We start from the raw sequence: 22,098 nt of genomic DNA, 5'->3' as shown, positions 1-22,098 counted from the left end.
TCTACCATGGTACAGGGGTTTTATTTTGGTTATTAGTTGTCTTTGGGATGCATCAGTTAGCTGCATCTATGATTGTGTCTGTTATGTTATCATAATACATATGAATATTTCAGCTTTCTAAGTTATCTGGATTTACTCTAGCTAGTAATAACTGGAATTGGTCCCAGTCTGCCTGTTGGTACCTCCATTTAGGTGGGGTTTCATTTGGAATGTGTTGAGTTTTTGTTTGAATACTGATTGTGATGGGGAAATGGTCACTTCCTAGCGTATCTTCTTGATCCACCCACCAATTTGTGATTTGAGCCAATTTTGAGGTAGTGATGGTTAGGTCTATGGCTGAGAGAGTGCCATCCTCAGGGTTTAATCTAGTGTTCGACCCATCATTTAAGATGACCAGAGTGTTCTCAGTTATCCATTTTTCAACCATTTTCCCTCTTTGATCTTTCTTTTTACCTCCCCATAATTCACTGTGTGCGTTGAAGTTGCCACAGATAATTATATTGTTGTTGTTATTAGTGATTGCCCTTAGCGAGATTAGGTTGGTAGCGCAGAAGGTACCCCCTGGGTCGTATGAATTTATTATTTGAATGTTTGTGGTTCCTATATTTATCATTACTGACATTATTTTGATGCTATTAAGGATGTTTAGGTTAGGGGGTACTTCTATTATTTCTTAGTAGTTTAGTGTATCTATCAAACAAATTGCTAGTCCACCCCCTTTCTGTCCCTTGGTCTGTTTTTAAAGATTCTCTAGGTATAGCCTTGTAGTTTGGGCAGGCGTTTGTGTTCTTGTGTTATGAGTATTTCCTGTAGGCAGAATACATCTGGTGACCATTTTATGAATGATCATGTCACTCATACCACAGACAATTCACACAGAGGCACATACCTCAGTAATTAACATTACTTGTGAAACTGAACTAAATGCAGAGCTCAATCTATGTCACTGACGAATAAAATGTATATTACACAGAACATTCTGAAGTAATGATTTAATAATAAACAAAAATCTAATGTCAAAGCCATATGACTTTACACTCAAAACTGCATAAGCAAACATCCAATGCAACATGAGATACAGGTTATGGTGACCTACCTTTGACATAATGGTTGTTTTCTATAAAATGGATCCATTTGCAAAGCTAGGATACTTAAAACTGAAAACATAATTGACCGAAAAACTGTGCTTAAGCATTGCAAAAACTGAACCCAAGTATGACTGAGAGATGGACAGAAAGATTGGATGGGAACTATATTAGGGTTCTTACAGAATTCTGAATGATAAATTCAAAGACTTTTCCCAAACTTTCAAAGACCACAACATAGATTTCCAAGACCTATTTTATTGAAGATTGAAGCCGGCTTGCTTTGATGAAGAGTGCATGTGTTATTTAAGTCACTGCAGAGGCCAACTTTGGATGGCCAAACAACTGCTACGGCAATGAAACTGAATGGGTCATCAAAAGAAAGAAACCAGGAAAACTCTACATCTGAATCAAACAACCTTGGACAGTCTAATTTGTGATTATGGAAAGAAATTAACATGTTTGGGTTTATTTCAATTTTCAAAGACCTTTAAAGACCTCAGGGTAATTTGCTTGATTTTCCCAAACTTTCAAGGCCTTGAAAATGGTACCTCATTTTTCCCAAACTGTCAAAGACCTTAAAAAACCCCGTAGGAACCCTGTAGATACCCTTTCCTCATTTATTGCGAAGCATTAGAAAAAAATTTTGTGTTCTTTGGAAAGCAAATAAAAAGTTGGCCTTGAGCTAACAAGAATTCTCAAACTTAATCTGACGAAGCAAAATCAAACATTTTAATCCCTTCCTTTTCACTATAAATTGCAATAAGTAAAAACTGCATTTGAAATGAACGAAATAGTCCAGGACAAATTCTTCTTGAAGTATGTAAGCGAAAATTAAATGCATACTCAGGTACATGCTAATCAATAGACCAAACTAAAGTATAAATGCACAATTCAGTCCCATGAAATAAATAAAATAAAAAAAAACTTAAACAGATACCTTCTGTTAACATAAAGAAAACCTTAAATGCAAACTTGTTATCTAAGACTTTTCCCAATAATCCAGGACTCACTTTAGGATTTTGAAAAGAAAGTCCAGGGCATCATTTCTACAGAAACTGAGAGTCCAATGTATGAAATACACATACTAAAAAAGGTTAAAAACTGAAAGTCCTGAAGCAGAATGATCATGTAAGCAAGGACTCTGTACTACTGAGAACTTCAATATATTGCCACCCAAAAAAACTGGATAAAAAGTATTAATTACGATCAAGAATATACCAATGAACACAGAGCAGTGAAATTTTGATGCATAGTTCCTTCATATGAGTTATAATAAACTTTTGAATGCAAATTCATACCTACTGTCTACTTCTGACAATACAAACACATGCAGACACTGATGATGACACTGCCTGTCATATAATAAGCTACCCTATACTTCATACGGGTGAGCTAAAACTGCACCAAGACAGTGCTTAAATACAGAACTCAAAAGATCTGATAGCCCAACACCGAGGGCCCCTTTAAGTTTGGTTCAGGCCCGTCATGTACTCCAAGTGAGGTGCCCGTTGGGCTTGCCCCCCGCCCCAAGTAGTTTGCCTGTTGAAACTTATGAAGTGAGTAAATATACATTCAAGATGTTGACATCTAAATCAGATTAAAAATGTCCTACGTGAAATTGAGATCTGATTTGAATCAAATGAAAGCTTGGCTACAAATATGATTTTGTACTCCCAAACCCCCTGACATGGTTATGTTTTGAGAAAGCACATTTTTGGGTTAATCTTTAAAAAAAATATTAAAAAAACACACACACCCCAAAAGAACTTGTGGTTTATGCCTGTTACATGTATCATGTATAAACAGTAGTCTGTAATGATTGGAACTGATATAAAACTACCCATTGGGCAGTTTAAATAGCGGCAATTAAAGGAAAAAAGGTCAGGTATAAAATCCAAGTTTCACATTAACAATAGCTAATGAGAGGTGGGTGAACCTATTGTGCTAATTTGCATAGGTAGTATCAGGAAGTGGAACAACCCATTATTATAGATAAATCAAAGAGATGATAGATGCATGTACAAGAACAAAAGTTGTTACATATTATTGCCTTGAAAAAGAATGTTTAAGCAGCTAAGTATTATATTTCTGACAAGTTTGTAAAAATCAGAAGCATTTCTTTGAAGTTGGATTTTACTGCATTTATATAATGCAAGGCATGATCATTTCAGTTATGGGAAAGTGTTCAAGTGTAATTCATTTTTATTAAATTTATATTTGAATTGTAGCTATTGCAAAGTTGTGTGACAATATTAAGAAAGTGGAAATTTTGGGCTTGTGGAAATTGGAGTCTGGCATACGTGTCAACTATTCAAAAGCCAAGAAGGGAGAATAATAAAATAGTGAGATTGGGGCAGAAAATAGGGAGGCTTTTACGCTCCATTTTTTAAGTGCCAGTTTCAATAAATATTGACAGACATTCCAGGTATAATAAGGGTGAAATTCTCAAAGGATGCAACGGAGGTGCCGGCAGAACCTGGGGAGGAGGGGACAGAGGGACACTTAGTTGTCAGCCACGAAATTTTATGGATGTAGGCCAAAACATGTTTAAAGGTGAAATTGGAAGAGGCAACTACTGCCCCCACCCCTTGCCCCAATGTGCGAGCACCCATGGAAAATGACATTTCTCCCTGTGAGAGGTCTTATTTTCCCCCAGGACAAGCCCCCATTTTCATATTCTGGTCAGCAGTGGCTAAACTGCATAACAGCTAACGGTTAAACTGAAGTACACAAGCATAAGGCCAATGTGACAAATTAACAATTAATCCTTATTATTGCATTTATCTTGTGAAAAGGACTGCCATTCGGACATACTTTCAAAAAAAACAATGTACTACAGTATGTGTATATAAGCAACAGCAATTGATTGGCATATAAACGATGCCATATTTTGTAACTTACGATGCCTAGGACTTCACTTTAACTGTTCAAATCTGCAGTCACAAGTTACCATACATGTGACAACCGTAATTATTTTGTACAGCAGTATTCACAAGTGATAAAATAGAATATGGCATCTGTGGATTACGTACGATATATATATATATATATATTTATGTATGGGTTGTTTCTTTTGGTTTTTTACAGAAATGAAAATTGACAGACATAATGTAATAATCAGGAGCTCTCTGTGAAAAATCCGGAGATATTATGAGATCGGGAGGTGAGTGTGAAAATACCCCAAAAATTGGGAGGTTTTCCTCTCGGCTCGAGGGTTCAAAGGTATGAACTGTCTGGGCTTGTGAGTTTATTTAAGTCACCAGCCAGAGCCTGTGTCTAAAATAATTTTTCTTTGAACTTTGAAATAAAAATGTACATCTTTAGGTGATATCTAGCAACTGAAATCCATCAAAAACTGCATTAAGTACTCCTACCAAACTGCACAGACCCAAGACAAATGGCATATTATGAAATTGCAGATCTGTGAAGTTTGCAGTTGGACTTTACTTCTATACAAGAATATACAGTACCTTTGCATCAGAGAAACTCAAGAGCAATGCATCCCTCTGGGCTCCAACAAGAATCACTGACTTCATGGACATGATATTCCCAAACAAGGCAAAAGTGGCCAGACATTCTAGTTTCTGTTTCACTAAAATGATAAAATTACACGCAAGTTATCTTTTGACGATAAAAACATACCAACTTGTGTTTTGGAAATTTCATATCAATATTTAAATAAGCTTTATGAATAGAAAAGCAATTTATAATCTTTTGGAGCCATGTTTAAGTTATTTTCTTCATAAAATCAGTTTGAAACCATAAATGAACATGTCATGGGGCAATAAATAATGGCCGACATCACTTGTCTGTTGCTGTTTTTTTAATCAATGGGCAAACAAATTAAGGTAAACTACACAATTCATAGAAAGCAACTGTCTAAAAAGTACATGATTGAAGATTTAGCCTAAAATATAAATATGTTGGTCAGAAACTTATGGGACAATGCTAAGTTTGGAATTCAAGAAGTGCTGTTAGGTCAAGATTGTTTTTCTGTCATTGTAAAAATATGAAAAAAAGCAGTGAAGCAAATACTATCTAATACAAGACGATACTACAAATATGTAGACAAAAACTAAAACCATAAATTTGAAATCCTATTAATGAATTCTTGTTAAGAAGTTAGAAAGTTGGTGGTTTTATAAAGAAATTCCCTCTTTCTAAAAATAAATGCATCCACATGAGTAGCATCTTATTTGTTCTTGGCTGGAAAGAAGGGTCTACTTCATTAATTTATGGAATTTTATGCTTCAGCTGGCAGTCAATAAATAAACCCTACCATTATTGCATCACTAGATCCCTCCAATATTTAGAAAATTTTAACATGTTTTGTTACAATTGGAGATAGAATTTCCAGCCTTAATTTTCAGTTTTAGAATTGAGAGCAAATGATTAATAAGCAATAGGTTTTAACATTAGCCTTGTCACACAGTAATGATATCTTATATAATTCATAAAGTGACATTCTTTTATCTGACATTTAAATAATAAATGAGTAAAGTATAGGACATGGGACACCTTCATGAAGGCTTCATAATGGAATTGATCTGATAATGCGGTTCCATATTTCCTAAAATGGATCAGCCAATCATAACTAAGCAAAATCAATAGGTGCTGAAACTCTTCAAAAGTGAAAAAGTGAAAATCTGACAAAAGACATGATATCGTGTCATGTGTGATATGACTGGTTTCCCATTCTTTTCAAAGTGTGATTATGTTTTATCACATCCCCTTTCATTTAGCAGGTGGAACACCCATGTAGAAAATGCCTATACATGTACTACCTCACACGTAACTGATTTTCTTCCACGCATTATGTCACAATAGCATTTTAACTAGTACATGTACATCACTATACTAGATTTTACATGACATCAGCACATCGTTTGCTACTTTTTATCAGTTTCATTTCACAACTTAAATTATCACTGTTTTGACCATATTTCTGAATTTTCAATTAGGTTTTCTGCATAAACCAAATTATTCAGTGTAATTTAATATAGGCAATGAAGTGGCAATGGGAAATCATAACAGTAAACCCAATCTTGCACATTTATTCCAAAGATCCAAATAAGCTTAATGGATATTTCATCCTTTGTTTTGCTTTAACTGCATCAAAATGGGTGCTATTTTGTTTAAAGCACATTTTCTGATCCAGGAACATACACATTTTATGACCCAGGAAAATAATCAACAATGTTAAGTGGACATTGGAATCAGAAATGGAAAATCCCTAAAATTAACCCCTTTTGGGTCCAGCAGAGCCTTACTCCTTGGTTAGAATTTCCCTATGCCACATCAATACTTAAAACAGAATCAAATGTACTTGCAAACATGCATATATGAGTAATGTTGTGTAACTCCTCTGACAATGTTTATGATTCAAACTTTCAACTTTGGAACATGATTAGGGGTAGTATGCCAGCTTAGAATTTTGATCTATTCTAGTGGGGTTCAGCTTAGTTGGAGTCACTTTTGCATATATGTAGAATGTACAATGGGTAGGAATAACTGAAAAAAAGCTTTGGCGCTACAGCTGCTTTTCTGCAGGCTTCCATCTTCGTAAGCCAAGGTTTCAATATGTAAACCCTATCTAAACCTTGGCGGATCGATCAGATATTTCAGTATTTCGGGTCTTTGAATTTCACTGGATGCGACAGTAAACCAATGCATCCAATTAAAATCAATCTGTTCAAATCTGAACACTGTTCCAATGGACTCATAAATAATCAATTTTTCAATGCCAGTATGTGTTTGTACTAATATATACATCATTCAAATACACCTGTAATAGCTTCTCTCTAGTACGTTATCATACTTTTGACGTTAAACTTACAAAGTGAAGTCAACTGCCTCAGCCATTTTCAACCAAAGTACAATGCACCGCTGTTACAAGCTATTGGTTAGTTGGCATTACTATGGGAGACAACTAAAAAAAAGACAAATGACGCTATCATGATGAAGTACTTAAGTATCTGATCAAATCTGACAATGTACAGATAGGGTTAACAGATTGGAACTTTGTCTTGCAATGATGGTAGGCTTGTAGATGGTAAACTGAAATTACTCAAATTTGTTTCAGTGATTAAATCAGTCACAAACAGTTTAAATGGAAACTTTTGTTTTGCCATCTTTGTGTTTTCAACTCCAGCCATATTGTGATCCTAATACCAACATATTTCAGGCAATGGTAAAAAGCATTTCATGCCCTCAAGCAGGTTAGCAAAAAAAAAGTTATCAGAACCTCAATGTTGTCAAAATTCATAAGTGTCCATTGCTGAAATTAAACCACTTTAGGGCAACTTAACCTAGCATCATTGCATAAAACATCTGTATGGATCCCACCACCAAAGCTACCTCAAAATTAGGTTGCTCAAATAATGCTGATATAGTTTTCTGATATCACAATATCTTGAGGCAGAACTGTTTCATTTAGTATTCAAATTGCTACTGATCACAAAGACTAGCACCATCATTCAAATTTATGACATGAGACAATACATGAGTCCATAAAAGGGAAAGGAACCCAAGATACGTCTGTTTGTTCTTAATTATCTGCTGAGCTTTGAGAAAGTCCAGCATACCACTTTTGGTAGCAAAACTATTTTCTTATGTTTGAGTTAACATGTTCACAAGTACACATATTTTAATCACTTCCTTTCATCTTGGACAAGTCTATGACCAGTAGAGGTAATAACCTGCATGGTTAGTTTTAACAGCACATTCAGCATTTTATTGGCTATGTCATACTGAATTAATGGAAGTGAAGTGCCTTTCCCAAGGATATAATGAGGCAGTACCTATTCATAATGGCCTAGGCTGACAATGAACCATCAACTCTTGAATTACAAGTGTGATGCTCAACCAAATGACTTCCATGGCCCCCTAAACCAGTATGAACTACAACACTGAATCAAAAGAAATTCAAAGCAAATATGGAATTTAAAAAGAAAAAGAAAACAAATATTCCATGTAATACAGTGTCACATGAATAATGTGCAGCCAAACCTGATATGGTATAATGCACATGTAGATCTGAGGGTATAATGTTTGTTCAATTGAAAATTTTCAACCATACAGCATTTACCCTGATCTATTAGCAAATTAGGAAATGGGAGATCTGGTCCCATTTTCACTAAACATCTCAAAATTTCTTTCTCATATCAAAATTTAAATATTTTTGTTTTATATTGTAACAATGATTTTTCAGAGAACATTCAACAAGCTAAACTGAATTAAATATGGGCATCAAATCTTTAAGTTTCCATAAAGAAGTCTTAACATATCTCTTGTAAGTCCAATTTGCTGCATTGCTAATTTTCCTTTGTCCAAAAGTGAAATAACTGCTATATGTTTAAGTTTTAAAACTTGAAAATGATTTTACATCCTTTCCACTATCTCTTCCTCTGACAGAAATCATAAATATTAGTACAGCTCATCCTTGTTAAATGTGATAACAGGTCCATAACAGTTGACCACCTTATGTACTGAACTCTGGTATAGTGAGAAAGGTGTTACGTACTGACCAGGGATCGTCCTGGGCTTCGCCAATGTCGCAAATTGCGATTTTTTTTCCTTATTGGCGACAAAAATATCCCATCTGGCAATTTTTTTGGCGACATACTTTTGGGTTATTTAATTTGTACATAAAATCGTGGATTTGGACTGGATAAATTAAAAGGCAGAACGAAAGGAAGCCACAAACCTGACTAAGCAATGCATTGGTATCAATCTGTTACACAAACAATCCTTTGTTCTTATTGACAACCCCATCTTTACAGTGCATTGTTACATCATAATCTGCTTATGCTGACATCTGGGCTGAGTACTGTATGCTGCGATACAGTCAATCATGCTACTGCACTATACCTACAACTGACCGACTTCTGAAGACGCGAATAGAACAGATACAATTAATTGTATGGCTAATCCTTCTGTTTTTTTTAATACATATACCAATACAATAGTTTTGCTGAACCTTCATAGAAAACTGATAAGCTTTGAAGTACCGACAACTGTGTATAAATACAAAGCAAATGGAAACAATCTAAATCACAATTACATCTGTCGCCAGTGCAGCATTTTACTCATTGATCTTTTCCTTTTGCCATCAGTCCTGTGTTACGGCTGCAGAGACTTAAACTCCGCAACAAGAAATAGCAAAAAAAAAAAAAAAAAAACCAGTTTTGCATAATTAATAATAATTATTTATTTCTCAAAATACAGGAGTGAAAGAATCCCTAAGTTGGGTGTGAATTTATGCTTATATATACGGTCCAATATTGCCAGGTGTTGACTCGTGTAAGTTTCATTCGTGGGAATGGAGATCCTATTTTTCTTGTCGAGAAAATTTATACAGCATTCAGTGATCATTCTTGGGATTTAGGAAGCAATTCGCTACAAGCTTTGTGAAGCTAGCCATAAGGGGGGGGGGGGGCTGCTGAGAGACTACTGGTGTCACCTGTCAGCACTGTACACTGTGAACGTGGATTCAGTAAGATGAACTTCATAAAAACTGACATCAGAAATAAGCTCTGCATCTCATCTCTCGAGAATTTAATGAGAATCAGCATGTACAGATGTGAAAAATTAGACTTTGAAACTGCATTCAACAAGTGGGCAGCCCTAAAATCGCGACGGATCTTCATGTAACACTTTGTAACATTTTGTTAATGCTTCTTGTAATTAAAGTATTAACTAATCCATCTTTTGTAATTTTCATTGCCTGTTACATTAATAGACTAAATTAACACTTGGAAAAATGTACACTACTTTTTTTGGCGACACTTTTTGAAAATTGGCGACAAAATACTGAGGTTGGCGATTTTTTTGGCGACAGCTTTTTAAAAGCCAGGACCATCCCTGACTGACCCACACTAAAGTGAGAACTACATATGTATTGAACCATGCTTTGACTAAAATCATGTACAAAACCGCAGTAAAGGAGGAACCAAGTATACGAAGTATGTATTGCACCCTGTAGGAAACCATAATAAAGGAAGAACCATCAATATACTGAACCATGTTAAACCTAGAATCATATATCGAACCAACCTATAGATAGAACCATGTACTGAACCATGCTATACTGTAGCTAGAAACATGTACTGAACCATACTATATTTGAAAAAAAACTGAACCACAGTACAGTGAGAACCATGTATGTACTAAAACCAAGGCAAAGGGAGAACCATGTACTGAACCATGCTATAGCTAGAATCATGTACTGAACCATGCTAAAACATGTATGTACTGGATCAAAATATAGCTAGAAACATATATGTATGGAACCATGCAAAAGTAAAACCCTGTATGTACTGAGCCATGCTATAGCTAGAACCATGTATGTACTGAATCAATATATGGTTGGAACCATATATGTACCAAACCATGCAATAGCAAGAACCATGTAGATACAGAACTATGCAATCTCTAGAACCATATATGTACAGAACAAAGATATGGTTAGAAATATGTACAGGACAATGCTATAGCTATAACCACAAACATACTGAGCTATGCTATAGCTAGAACCATGAATGTACCAAACCATGCTACAGCAAGAACCATATTGATACAGAACTATGCCATCACTAGGACCTTGTATGTACAGAACAATACATGTACAGAACTACGCAATAGCTAAAATAATGTATGTACTGAACCATGCTAAGGCTAGAACTGTTGTATGTAAAGAACAATGCATTAGTTGTTGTAGGGTTTAACGCCATTTTTCAGCACATGATAGGCTATACATGGCAGCCAGTATTAATGGTGGAGGAAGAACCCGGGAAAACCTCTGGAAAGAACCACCAACCCACGAGAAGCTACTGGCAGGCTTTCTCACATACCCAAGTTGGCTGAATCTGAGACTCGAACCCACGCAGACAGAGGTGAGATGGCAGTGATCTGTAACGGAGGGTGCTTTAGACCACTCGGCCACTCGAGGCCCCAAACTATGCATTAGTTAGAACCATGTAGCTACACAACCATGTAATAGCATGAACCATGTATGTGTTGGGATAGTGTTGGGGTGAGGGGAGGAAATAAACAAATCACCAGTCAAATACATAGTAATAATTTCAGTTTACATATATTTGATATTTTCATGTTAATGGTGCATTTAATATTGTTAAATAATCATTTAAAAAGTAGATACAAATATAATACAAAGTTTCATATTGTTTTCTGTCAATCCTGACTGTCAAACATTTGGAAGACCACTTCAAACACATTGGTTTCATTTCACTCATGGGGTCCACAGGCATACCATGTCATATCCAGAACTGAGTTAAAATAAAGATCATTACAGCAAGAGCTGTACTTGTCTGAAATATCATAAGCAAGAGAGCATAAAATCTAAATCTGTGGACAAAATTTGAGAGTTTTAGTGAAACTTGGGCCAGGGCCTCTGATGATCCTAATTGATTATAAGGTGGTCAATAGTATTTATGATGATGCATATGTAATGTATCCTTGCAAAATGTCAATACTATAGCGAAGTTCAACAATTATGACTAAATAAATCTGCAAATCCCTACAAATTGTAATATGCAATAAAGGGGCAAAAAAGACCTTGAAAAGAAAAGGAAGTAATGAAAGATCTCATCTCCTGATCCAATCTCAGGGTATTGATACAAAATAATAACAATAAAGTGACACTTGTACTACTGTAACTAGATACAAGTAATAATTTCATATAAAACTTATTAAAAGTTTTGTCATTAATAATTTAAAAGTTCTACAACTCTTACTTAACAAAACACTGAAATTTTATAAAATTTTACCAATGTCATGCAGAGGATTCAAAACAAACTGGTAGCCACCAATTTTTCATGATATAATATTTATATATGAATCACCACTTGCAATTCCAGAATTTCAGAAATGCTCATTTTAGAAGCTTTATAAAACATAAATTATTCTGTCTGAGATGATTTATCCAAATAAGATAAGCACACTCTTCCATTCCATACAAACTGGTTTAAGCCTTGAAGATGTTTGCACGTTCTAACTGAGCATGATATGAAGTGCTTGTATACTTACAATTCAATCTTGGTCAAAGGAAATCATTAATGTTAGTTTTTTTGGCTCCCTTTTATGCCAAATCAATCATGATTAGAAATGATGATCACATGCTAATAATTAAGTGAGGATCTCACTTGACTTTGGCTAAATAAAAAAGTGGTTTGTACAAATTATCACTGATTTCTATCAGTCATGATGTATGGATGATGTGGTATGAAAATAAAAACTGAAAAAGATAGGCTCACTGACACTTACTGGTACAGAATATAAACAATACCAGTAATGATGGACATGATGACATACAAATACAATATAAATACAACAAACATATTGTGATATATATTAAATATTTAGCTACTGCAACATTTATTGTGGTATTAAATGAACCAATGATAGATTTGTAGTGTTAACATCCTAAATGGGCTTGACATCACATACAACTACTAACCATGACTACTATATATACTCATCAGATTTTTAATACAGTAATAATCAATAGAAAACTAGGTGGAGGTGACCAGCTATTTGACACAGTTGAAATTTCAACAGTTTTATTACATGGACAGTAGTATTTTCAGCAATTTATCAGAAGTGGGCTACCACGATGCCAACTGTATACTACTACCAATAAACAATTTATTAAACCTATTTTCATCATAAATTTTGCTATTTTCCAAGTTTATTGAGTGTTTATCAATACCTACACAATTCTTTTGATCAGTTTCTTTGAATGTGAAGTGATTTTACTCAACTAAAAGTAAATCCCAAATCCAGTGTCATTTATTTCAAAATGAAACCATCAGCAGCACATTATACACCTGCCCCAAGTCTTCTTGTTATGTACCAGAATGATGGCATAGTTGACTCTGGAGATTACTGTGTGTGATTAGGATTTTTAACGTAGTTTAAACACTTTTTCACTTGAGAAACTACAGTCAGATATGTTAGCCATGTATATAACAAGTTTACTTCTGCAAATCAAATTAGTCTTGACACAGATATACAATGATAGACTCATTTTTAACACACAATACAGACATAAACGTGACAAGTAAAAACACTATAACACAATCCTGGCATTAAGGTATGTGTCTCTACAATACATGTGTGCATCAGTTCATGGAAACGGTGCCAAACAGAAATTTATTTTATCAGTAAAAACAGATTGGCTGAAACAGAAAGAAACACTACAATATCTCTTCAGAACTAAACATGAAAGAAGACTGACAGATTCTCCTTTATATGTTAAGTTGAAAAATGACTTACACAGGTGGGTGTGTGAGCTGACAGGAATCTGAATGGATTTTAAAACGAATGGCAATCGGTGTGAAGGCTCTGATTATGGTTCCAAACAAAAATGAGGTAGAAGCTTCCCAGGGAATTTTAGGCATCTGCTGGTTGGTGCACCCAACTTATAAACAGATATGGGCTTGCACTGCATGATATCCAAGTGTATTTATCAAATAATTACAGGAAAACCATGACATCAAAGTATATCTGCCAAACAATTACAGGAAAACCATTATATCCAATGGTATTTGTCAAATGATTAGAGGAAAAACAGAATATCCAAGGGTATTTATCAAATAATTACAGGAAAACCATGATATCTAAGTGTATTTATCAAATGATTACAGGAAAACCATGATATCTAAGGGCATTTTATCAAAGATTACCATCATATTTAAGTGTATTTATTAAATGATTATAAGAAAGGCATGCACAATTTTGGCTCAGAAGCTTTATGTCTTGCATGTGAGTCAATGACATGGTCAACATATTTAAGGTCAAAGGTGAGACTTAACAACAGACACAACCTGTCTATGAGTATATATGGTAAACTATTATGTGGAAACTGAAGATAAACAAATCTTATGAAAGAATACCAATTATTTAAAAATCAAGGTTTATATTTCACCTAGATGCAGGGATATTTTGTGCAAATGTGATCAGTTGCATAACAATTTTTCTTAAGGCCCCCTGCCCCTGCCCCCATGTGCAGCCAGTTGCTTGACTCTCAATTTTTTTCATTTTTGAAAGCCATAACATCCCTCCACGTAAAATTAAAAAAATTCCTGAAATTAATTTTGTGCATCTAATTGAGCCACTTTTGCCAAGCACTTAAAGCATTTAGTACATGATATATGCTAATTATTATGTATGTATGTGTGTGTGTGTGTGTATATATATATATATATATATATATATATATATATATATATATATATTTATATAAGTTTGAAAAAACATTCCTAACTACCTATCCTAATTTAAAACCAGTGCAATATGAAATGCAGTTTGCAGTTTTTTGGAGGCCTAATATCATATTAATTATAACTAGAGTTTTCAGCAGGAGCTAAATATATATCATTGATTCTGTGTAACCAGAGTCTAATTATAAGAAATGCTGAATAACCCTGGAAAGTTTATCACAGTGATCCAGCTTTGGTGAAGGACACATGCACTCCAATGCATCCTTTCTTTCAACTTCGGTGGCATTATTACAAAGGTATTCTGTCTGCATGGGTCTGAGTCTAGGATTTGGCCAATGTGGGTATGTGAGAAAGCTTACCAGTAGGTCCGTGGTTCTTCCCTGGTTCTTCCTCCACCATTAATACTGGCCGGCATGCATAGCCTATCGTGTGCTGAAAAATGGCGTTAAACCCCACAACAACAACAACAAAGGTTAGTCTCAGACCTGAGATAAATGTAGGTAGACTGTGTAAAGTAAGTCACAGCAACCCATTTCAAGTGTCCAACACAGATTCATCCCAAATTGCATCCAGTTTGGTCAAAACAGGAATAACGAACTATAAGTTTATGGCTGTACAAGGAGGATGGCTGGACAGAATTACAATTCTATGAGTGGAGAGAGAAACACATGCATGGAACAAATATATTATATATACCTCAGCTTTTCTAAGCAGATGTTTAATATCAGTCACATCATACATTTAGACTGGGGTGAATTTGTTTCGACTTCCGCAGATATAACAGTTATACATAAAACAAAGTAAAAGCTAAATGTACAAGTCAGCTATTCATTATTTCCCATGTGTTACTCAACTCAACTTAAAGTGTTATTACCTGTATTTTCTTGATCCTTTACTTCATCTGCTTTCTTTGCATCCTGAAATAGAGAGCATCTTCATTACTGGATAAAAAAAAAGCTATGGCTTGCTGCAAATACACAAAATGTTTAAAAAGATTAGTTCATCCTTTGGAGGTCTGTGATAAATGGATTTACAATGTAGTAGTTCTCCTAATGTATTATGACTGGGTGACATATCTGAAGAAGAAATATAAAATAGTAAAATAAACAATGAAAAAACAGAAAATGGGGAACAAAAAAATTTCCTGCACTGGTCTTGCAAATAATACCATTTCTGGCATTAGTTTCTTCTCTGACTGAGGAATTGTACAATCAGAAACATCAGCAATGTCTTTTTATGCATTCAAGATAATTTAATATTCAAGATAACCTAAAAGGTAATTTGTGGATGCAACTAGTCTCCAAATCTTAATAAACTGTAGTACAAGCAGGGTTCAGCACATGATTCTAAAAGTTGCAAACTGGGAATGCTTCCTTGGGAAAAATTGCAGTCGTAGCATTAAAACTTGTTGTGTCATTAATAACTGCTATTTCTCATTCATTCTGAAATGTTTAGCATTATAATAAATGAATGAAAAATGAAGGCAGTTGATTACCATCACAGTTACAACTGTGATTTTTGTGATATTACGACTATAATAATTCTCAATGTCCTTACCTTTCCATTCTTTAATTTTGTGTGCAGCTAGAAGGAATGGAGGAAGAAATTACTTTTTCTATATTAATTGATTTAATTAGCTTAATGCAATTTCAAATCAGTGGGTGTTTTTAAAAAAAAACAGACAGATATAGCTCTAAAATGGTATCAAATAATCTGGAAGTTCTAGTTGCACAAAATACAGAGAGAAAAACCTCATTTTTTGGACCCATTTTTTTTCTCACCCAAAATTCACTCGAGATCGGAATGCAATTTTGTGTCCGGATTTTAGACCTATTGGCCTCGGATCTAAGGCATACCGTCTTAACTGCATAAAGACAGATGAACCTTTGCAAAAACTAGGATAAGGTGGGCATTTGGAATAAATTGCGGTCTCCATACAAAATGATGGGTCCATTAAGCAACAATAAAAAAAAACAAAACAAAGAACTCCAACTTTTACTCTTCTGCTCATGCGCAAGCAAAATAACCAATGGAAAATAATGTTTCAAATACAACTAGGCATTAGTCTCATGGAAAATCTGTTGAAAGCCGATGTATTACAGTGTATTCAGAAATAGCCCCCCAAATGTCTTTCCTACGCACATTTCAGGCAAAAACGACAAAAACCTCTGGGGCCAAATGAGTTAATGGGAGAATTTTGGTGACATCACCAAATCTGAATATTACTTATTTATTTCATTATTTGTGCATCAGTATTGCACATAAGTTACAAAAAGAGCCATTCTTTAACAATTTTTAAGAAATTTCCATAAACTTGATTAACCGATTCGGCCCCAATCCCGTCTGTAGGCATGATGAGGCTGTACCCTACTTCCAAGCTCTGCAGCATCAAGGTCACTTAAGATATACCAATGTGGGTGGTATTAAAAAAACAGATATAGCTCTAAAATGGTATCAAATAATCTGGAAGTTCTAGCTGCACTACAAAATACAGAGAGAAAAACCTCATTTTTTTGACCCGTTTTTTTTCTCACCCAAAATTTGCTCGAGATCGGAATGCGATTTTGTGTCTGGATTTTAGACCTTTTGGCCTCGGATCTAAGGCATACTGGTCTTAAGTGCACACAGGTGAACCTTTGCAAAAACTAGGATAAGGTGGGCATTTGGAATAAATTGTGGCCTCCATACGAAAATGATGGGTCCATTAAGCAAAACAAAAAACAAAACAAAAAAACAATCCAACTTTTACCCTTCTGCTCATGCGCAAGCAAAATAACCAATGGAAAATGATGTTTCTAATACAACTAGGCATTAGTCTCATGGAAAATCTGTTGAAAGCCGATGTATTACGGTGTATTCAGAAATAGCCCCCTAAATGTCTTTCCTACACACATTTCAGGCAAAAACGACAAAAAACCTCTGGGGCCGAATGAGTTAATCACCTTGTGTGCTAAGATTTAACCTATGCAGCTTCACCTAATCCCATTAAAATCACAGCTAACACACTATACAAATTATTATCTTTTTGTAGAAATTTTTTAAATAAAAAGACAAGCATTTTGTTGACAAAAACAAATTGTGTACTGTTAACTAATCTGTTGGAATTTTCATGCATCAAAACAATGAAAAGTAAGCATACTTTCACAGAGATTTCTGTGTACCAAAGAATCCTGAGAAGTCATATTAAAAAAATACTACTTTATTGATGAAAACATTTGCGATATAAAATGTGTACATATGTATACACATTTTACAGCAGTAGTGATCTTAGATCAGTTAAAAAGATGGTTGGATGGTTTAACGGCAAGAGAGCTAATAAATCCCAAACAAAGTCAGCCAACAATGGCTATCCAGGGCAGTTATTGCAACCTTTAGATTGTGCATTTTTTATTACTCAATGAATTTCATAAATTGTATGATGCAAATAAATCCCCAATATAACAAGCAGATAATTTTAAGAAAAATAAATGATGCTTACCTCATTATCTGGGTTAAGTCGGTATACATGAATCTGATTAACAGAAGCTACAACAAGATTCTTCTCCTTCATATTGAAAAAGTTGCAGTAGATGGAATGCTCCACCCCTGTGGTGGGATGGGTCTGTTTGTACACAGCATACATGACTTAGAGGAAATCACCTACAATGTAATATCATGTATTGTAATGCAAAACATGTTTTGTACAAAATCCAATTTCTACATAGATGCGACATGTGATATCAACATTTTTATCAATTATACCTCCCCTTTTTCTGACTTTTGTGTAAGTTTCATAAAAGGAAATTTAAAATATAAAATGAAATTTCAAATCTGAATCACTTATCTCTAATGCGTTCATGCCTTGAAGGTTTCATCTATCTTTAACACATTTGAAAAACAAAATCATGGTTGATTCTAGTACAACATGTCTGTGTTTCTACATATGAATGCATCCTCAGTAAAAAGATGAGTTTTTATGTGGATCCTTATGTTACACTTACAAGCAGGGCTGTACTTTAAAAAACTTCAGCAATTTTTTGGGATTGTTCATTATGATGTTGGCTTCAGAATATTCCCCAACAAAATATACTTAGTTTTAATTATTTTGAAACACCAGAGGTAATTAACCAAGTAGATATCACTCACATATAATAGTTACTAAAATTAATGGTTCTTAAAATTATCAACTGGAAACTAAACAGAAGTTATCATTAAATCAATCACTGAAAGGCTATAATGTAGCTACAAAACTGGCAGAAACTGTTATCATCTCAAATAAATCAATACATACATTAGATTCATAAATGACTCAAATTACCATGATACAAGTATTACTGAAAGACAGGTAATTAACAAGAGTAAAGCTTTAATGAAGGACTTTGTAAAACTGATGAAAAATTAATTTGTGAAAAATATACTGGACTGGAACCATCTGGATGATTTCATATTGTAAATGTATACAGTAACAGACTTAAATGAAAAGACCCAACGCCATACCAAATACAGAGCCAATAATAGCAATGCAAAATCAAACAACTGAAATAAAGTGATAGAAGCAACTCTGTAAAAAATATTCTTTAGCTGATAAATCTTTCAACACATTATACTTGTAATCTGAAATGAAATTAAAAACCTTGATATATGATTCGATAGCATAACAATTTGTGATGCATTGATTTTGCGACTGTTATTGTGCCAAACGACTATTCTATAATTAAATTTTTTAAACTCGAACTGAAAGCATACTACTAATATATGAACACTATATTTTTTTAACCGATCATATTATTGATTACTCTGTTACAATATACTATCTTGCTGTAATATAAGATTAAGACCCCTTTATTATTCTCACACCAACCATCTGTCTGTACCAACTTTAAAAATGAAAAGCATGAAGGATATAAGAAATGCGCGAAACTTAGTCATTTCATTCACTGGTTCATAATTTATATCTGTCACCAAGGGGTTCCTAACACCATCAAATTATTGGCGTTTCAATGTGAAAGGAAGCTCCACATACACTCATACAAACATGCAGTCAGACTGCTTGCAACCCATTTTTGGTTTCTAGAATAGTCTAGTCTATATTAGTAATAACTGTGCGTCCAATATCTGCAATATAGTTATAATATTTCTAAAATAAATTAACAAATGACTATGTTTTAGTGCTCGACGCCCAACATATAAATATCAAGGCAGAAGTATATAGGAATAAACTTGAATTTTTGAACACGTGTTCAAATAAATGTAAATCCAAAAATTTACGGAATTATTACAGCTTCTAAGACAGTGAGCTACATCACATATGTTGCTTGAAACCATATACTGGCCCAAGCAATTATGATGATTGTGTTGCGAAAGAAACTCCCGCTCGATTCGAAACAAGCTTACAACGTGGCGATAATCAGGTTATACATTATAAATCAATGAAAAAATTACTAAGCTTTGTGCATTGTTTCAATATCATTGTATTTTGTCTTTAAAATCGGCAGAGGCCTACAAACAATCGGGATGGTGTGAGAATACTACAGAAGAATGAAAATAACCAAATACTAGGCCGCTAGACCTAGTTTACAATACCCATTTTATTGCGCAGTACCTTTACAATGTGCCTAAAATATTCCCTTTTTAAATTTTATTAAATGATCTTTTTCTTCTCTGTTTTATTTCATATCCATGGCGTCAAGAATGATTTTAATTTTAAGAAAGCTCAAATCTGTTCCAGAAAGCCAGCATGCTATTTCAGGAAAGCTGCCATATTGGATTTTACTATCCAAATATAGTTTCGAATTTCCGAATTACTTATCACTCTTTACAAAATTGTATATCTTGACAAAAATATAATAAAATCTGTTTATATATGAATATTTTGGGTCATTTCGTTTGATATAGCTTCAAAAATAATTTTGTACAAAAAACTATAAAAATTCGAATAATTGCGTGACACGGTGTATTGTTATTTTTTCCTGCCCGCAAATGTTGTCCGCGATTCTACGTGCATTTGCAATACAGATAAATTGGCCTTGTTACGATGTGATAACAAAAGTTCTATATTTGCAAATACACAACTATCGAAAGCTAGCTCACCAAGCACTGTAACAATAATTGAGATATACTCTGCATGAGGTATCATATATTTTTATTTGCTTAAGCAAATAAAAAATAAAAAAAAACTGAGGACCTCTAGTAATTCTAGTCATAGAAGACATGCAGCATCCATATTCTTCTATTTTGAAGAGGGAAAATCTATATGAAACTATAGACACAAAAATTCTTTAAAGAAATTTTGTCTGTCATGTCAGTATTTTCAGAATTATCATAAAATGAAAGTACAATTTTCTTCTTTTTTAATTTAGCATATCCAGTAGGATAAAGATGTTCTCTTTCATGCAAAATTATCCATCGCCGTTAATTTCATTTCGCAAAATGTGAAATTTCGTGAGAGAAAAAAGTTTTCTACGCGTCATTTGTGAATCAAATATTGTCGAAATCTTAATTTTATTTGTAAAAAAGCGATCATGTGTTCGCGTTGAAAGTGTGCGTCCTGGTTGAATATATAAAATATACAGATATTTCCCATGAAGAAACTTACTCTAACGAGTCCAACTTCGTAACACTGAAAACAACAGACCCTCGTTAAGAGTACTGCTTTTTCTTTAAAATAGGTTTTCAATGGCATAATACATTCTTCACTTTCAGCTGCTCCTACACTTTCCTTTTAAAAATAAAAGTGACATTCTTCATGAAGATTACAATTACTTTTCTGTGAAAATCATTAGCAGCAGGGAGGGCGAACCATACAAATTTTAGAAGGTTCCAAATGTCGAAATAAGATCTCCACAAAAAAGGATTAACAACACGAAAACAAACAGCTAACTTTTTTTAGGGCCCGAAAAAGAGTATCTCTGAGAACCCTCTCCGAGTTAGCTGTTTTCTTTGGAAAACGACCAAGTGTGCGAATACGATTTACAAAAAATGAACCAACTCGTTGTCGTCGCCCTCCCCGCTGCTGTCAGTTAAAAAATTATGTTATCAATAATGGCAAATATCGGAGAAGCGCATTCCGCTAGACTAGCTCGAGAGCGACTAGAAGCATTCAAAAAATTTCTTCCTGTTCGTGATTCTGTAAGACAAAAACTTCAAGAACGTCAGCAAGCACAAGTTGAATTTGCTACGGGTACAGAACAGTTATTTAAACCCGTAACAACAGCTACTGAAAAAGTAACAACGACTACTGAAAGAGCTATATGGGGAGATATTAAGGACGAGGGAGAGAGAGAAAAAAAACTGGGTATTATTCCAGTATTAAAACAAACCGCTGAGCAAACTGAAAAAATAGCAGCAACAACTAAAAAAACAAAAAAGATTTTACGAGATCTTCCAAATGATATAGTTGCGGCTCAACCTTCACCCGTCGGCGAAGAAATACTTAGAGGCGTCAGCGAAATTCGTACTGGAGTCGCTGACTTGGGGGAAAAACTTGCGCCTAAACCCAAACCGGTAAAAGAAAATTTTGAACTAATTGCAAAATTTAATAAGGATGTTATTGATCACCTAAGCAAGTTTACCCGCTGTAGTATTATCGTATCTAGATCAAAAAGAGAAATTTTAAAACCAAAATATGCTACCGCAAATGTTGATGATTTTATCAAGTGGATATATCCAGTGGCGTCACTAGCGGGGTGCGGGGTGTGTGGACCGCACCGGATGACACCATCTCAGAGGGGTGACACCAAAATGAAAACTTGCAAATTTTACAGAGCACACACTGCTCGGTCTAGTCGGCT

The 22,098-nt window shown here is 34.4% G+C and overlaps 1 protein-coding gene across 1 annotated transcript in view; it reads right to left on the bottom strand.

Moving 5' to 3' along the window:
• LOC149782517 (cleavage and polyadenylation specificity factor subunit 1-like) overlaps positions 1 to 20,074 on the bottom strand; it is a 152,093-nt gene extending 132,019 nt beyond the window's left edge. The window contains exons 1-4 of the mRNA XM_089933943.1: positions 19,911 to 20,074; positions 17,808 to 17,968; positions 15,204 to 15,246; positions 4,559 to 4,680 (exon numbers count right to left, since the gene is read on the bottom strand). Of these exons, the coding sequence (XP_089790069.1) occupies positions 4,559 to 4,680; positions 15,204 to 15,246; positions 17,808 to 17,951 (309 nt within the window). The 5' untranslated portion in view covers positions 17,952 to 17,968; positions 19,911 to 20,074. The remainder of the gene's footprint in view (positions 1 to 4,558; positions 4,681 to 15,203; positions 15,247 to 17,807; positions 17,969 to 19,910) is intronic.
• Between the last annotated feature and the right edge of the window lie 2,024 nt (positions 20,075 to 22,098).

The sequence above is a fragment of the Sinohyriopsis cumingii genome, chromosome 15, assembly GCF_028554795.1.
Source record: "Sinohyriopsis cumingii isolate HCF-2022 chromosome 15, ASM2855479v2, whole genome shotgun sequence".
Classification (NCBI taxonomy): Eukaryota; Metazoa; Mollusca; class Bivalvia; order Unionida; family Unionidae; genus Sinohyriopsis; species Sinohyriopsis cumingii.
This window is presented reverse-complemented; position numbering and strand designations above follow the sequence as displayed.